Genomic DNA, 2395 nt, shown 5'->3' on the forward strand with positions numbered 1-2395 from the left:
CACACACACACACACACACACAGACACACACACACACACACACACAGATAGAGACACACACAGATACACACACGCACACACATACAGACACAAACACACACAGGAACACACACACACACACACACAGAGATACAGACACACGCAGATACACACACGCACACACAGACACAAACACACACAGATACAGACACAAACACACACACACACACACACAGTATCAGATCTACTTTGTATTTGACTCTTTGAATTTCCGACGACACAAAACACTCAAAAAACTGCGATTATTTTCTATAAAATCAAACTCCGTCATCTTTTTTACATGAAGCAGCGTTGATAGACAAAGTAAAGGCACTTTTAAGGATTTTAACACCAGTTTGGGAGGTTTTAAATGGTGAACTCCACCTACAATTAACCGAATAACATCATTAGCAGCAAATTTAAAGGGTCTTAGACGGTTTTTACCTATAAAAACAATATTACAATCTAGTGTAAGCCTGTGTCAATTAGAGTGTTTTTAACTCAATATAACACCTTAATAACAACCCGACATCACGCTGTGGTGGCCAGTCATGTAGACGGCGATCAGGAGGCGGTGGGAGAGACAGGAAAACGGACAGGAAACAGTAAAACAGGAAACATCACTGCCTCCGTTGCTGCCACAAGGAGGTTTTTAACACAGCAAACACAGCTGACTGTTTCCTTCATCTCTTTTCTCGATTAATAACAGTAATTGTGACATATAAAGTCGACTTGTGCTCAAATTGGGTTAAAGGACACAACAGGATATCACATAAATGGGGGATTTAAGTTAATTAAGATTTAAGTGACTTGTGTGACTCCCACCGCCACACAAGTCGAGTCTATCTGCCCGCTGCAGGTCCTCGCTGAGTCGGATTTTAGAACCAACTCATCAGTTCATCTTTCTTTCTCTCTCTCTCGCCTTCTTTGACAGACAGACAGACAGACAGACAGACCGATGTTTATTGATCCCAAGAAAAATGGGAAATTCCAGTGTTACAGCAGCAAAATCAGTCACAAAGCACAGAATATAAATATAAATGAAATACTAGGAAATGTTTGAACATACATACAACATACATGCAATATAACGTGAATAAAATAAAAGAACAAACATTTGAATGTGTACAGGATGGGAAAACAGAAATGTGCAACTGCTTAATTAACATGCTAAATATAAATTAACCCATTGTGCAGGTTGCCCTTAGTGCAGTAGTGTGGTGTCTTAAAGTCTCATCCATCTCCGTCTTATCTATCTGTCTTTCTATCTAACAGACAAATGAAGCCCTTATGTGTGTGTGTGTGTGTGTGTGTGTGTGTGTGTGTGTGTGTGTACCTTCCAGTTGTCGCTGCCAGTGACCCGCCGGTACTGCAGCTCGTACACCAGCGTGATCCAGCCGTACTGCAGGTCCGAGGGCACGGGGTAGGTCCAGGACAGCAGCGCGTTGTGGCCCATTTCATCACCCCCCGCATCCGTCAGCACGTAGGTCAGATTCACCGGAGCTTCGGTCTGAACTGCGGACGACGCAAACACAAAGACAACTGCTGAAAAGATGCTTTTTAGTGCTTCTGCACGGTTACAAACTCCTCTTATGCTCGTGGGAATCCAGTCAGATGGAGGCCCTGAAGATAATTTATGCATTTAGTCACGTTTATCGTTACTTACTCATACAGGAAGTTAATTAACTACCTCACACGTGTTGTAAATCTTGTAAATCTTTAAACCTGAGCAGGATGCGTTGTTACAATGAGATGATGTCCTCTATTATTCATGCAGCAGGGACAACCTCCTGGGGGGCATTTAGTATTCATTTTATGCATGTTTATATTTAAAGATGTTTTTACTCTACACTGCTGCATGCTATCACGCAATATAATGCTCTAGGGTTTATTTCGGCAAGTTGTTCTTACTCCTGAAACCATCACGTTAAAACTGGTGCAGGAGAGTTTTTATTTCCTCTTCCAGAAGCAGTAAGTCGGTTAGTTTTAGTTCTATTTTTACCTTTTAATGACCCTCAATAAACACAATATAACTTGGTTTTCCTTTTTTCTTTCCCACTTCTTACTTTTCAATGTGGTTTTATTCCAATTTAAATATTTGAATGCTGTATAAAGATGAGGCTTGAATAGTACCAGGCTGCGTTTTATACTTAATATAGTAATCAATACTTTAGTCTATCTTTGGAAAACAAAACAACGGTTGATAGTTAATTCATTATCTGCGTCTTATCTCTGTTTTACATGATAAAAGTTTAAAAATGGTTGTTTTAGGGCGCCCGGGTAGCTCCCCTTGTAGAGCGCGCGCCCATTTATAGAGGTTTACTCCTTGGCGTGGGTTGGACTCAAACATGCGGCTCTTTGCTGCATGTCACACCCC

At 41.1% G+C, this 2395-nt stretch overlaps 1 protein-coding gene across 1 annotated transcript in view; it reads right to left on the minus strand.

Moving 5' to 3' along the window:
• The window catches only part of LOC117939679 (growth hormone receptor-like), a 27817-nt gene that overhangs the window by 2991 nt on the left and 22431 nt on the right, over positions 1–2395 (minus strand). Inside the window, exon 4 of the mRNA XM_034865168.1 lies at positions 1352–1533. Within this exon, the coding sequence (XP_034721059.1) occupies positions 1352–1533 (182 nt within the window). The remainder of the gene's footprint in view (positions 1–1351; positions 1534–2395) is intronic.

The sequence above is a fragment of the Etheostoma cragini genome, chromosome 24 (genome assembly GCF_013103735.1).
Source record: "Etheostoma cragini isolate CJK2018 chromosome 24, CSU_Ecrag_1.0, whole genome shotgun sequence".
Taxonomy (NCBI): Eukaryota; Metazoa; Chordata; class Actinopteri; order Perciformes; family Percidae; genus Etheostoma; species Etheostoma cragini.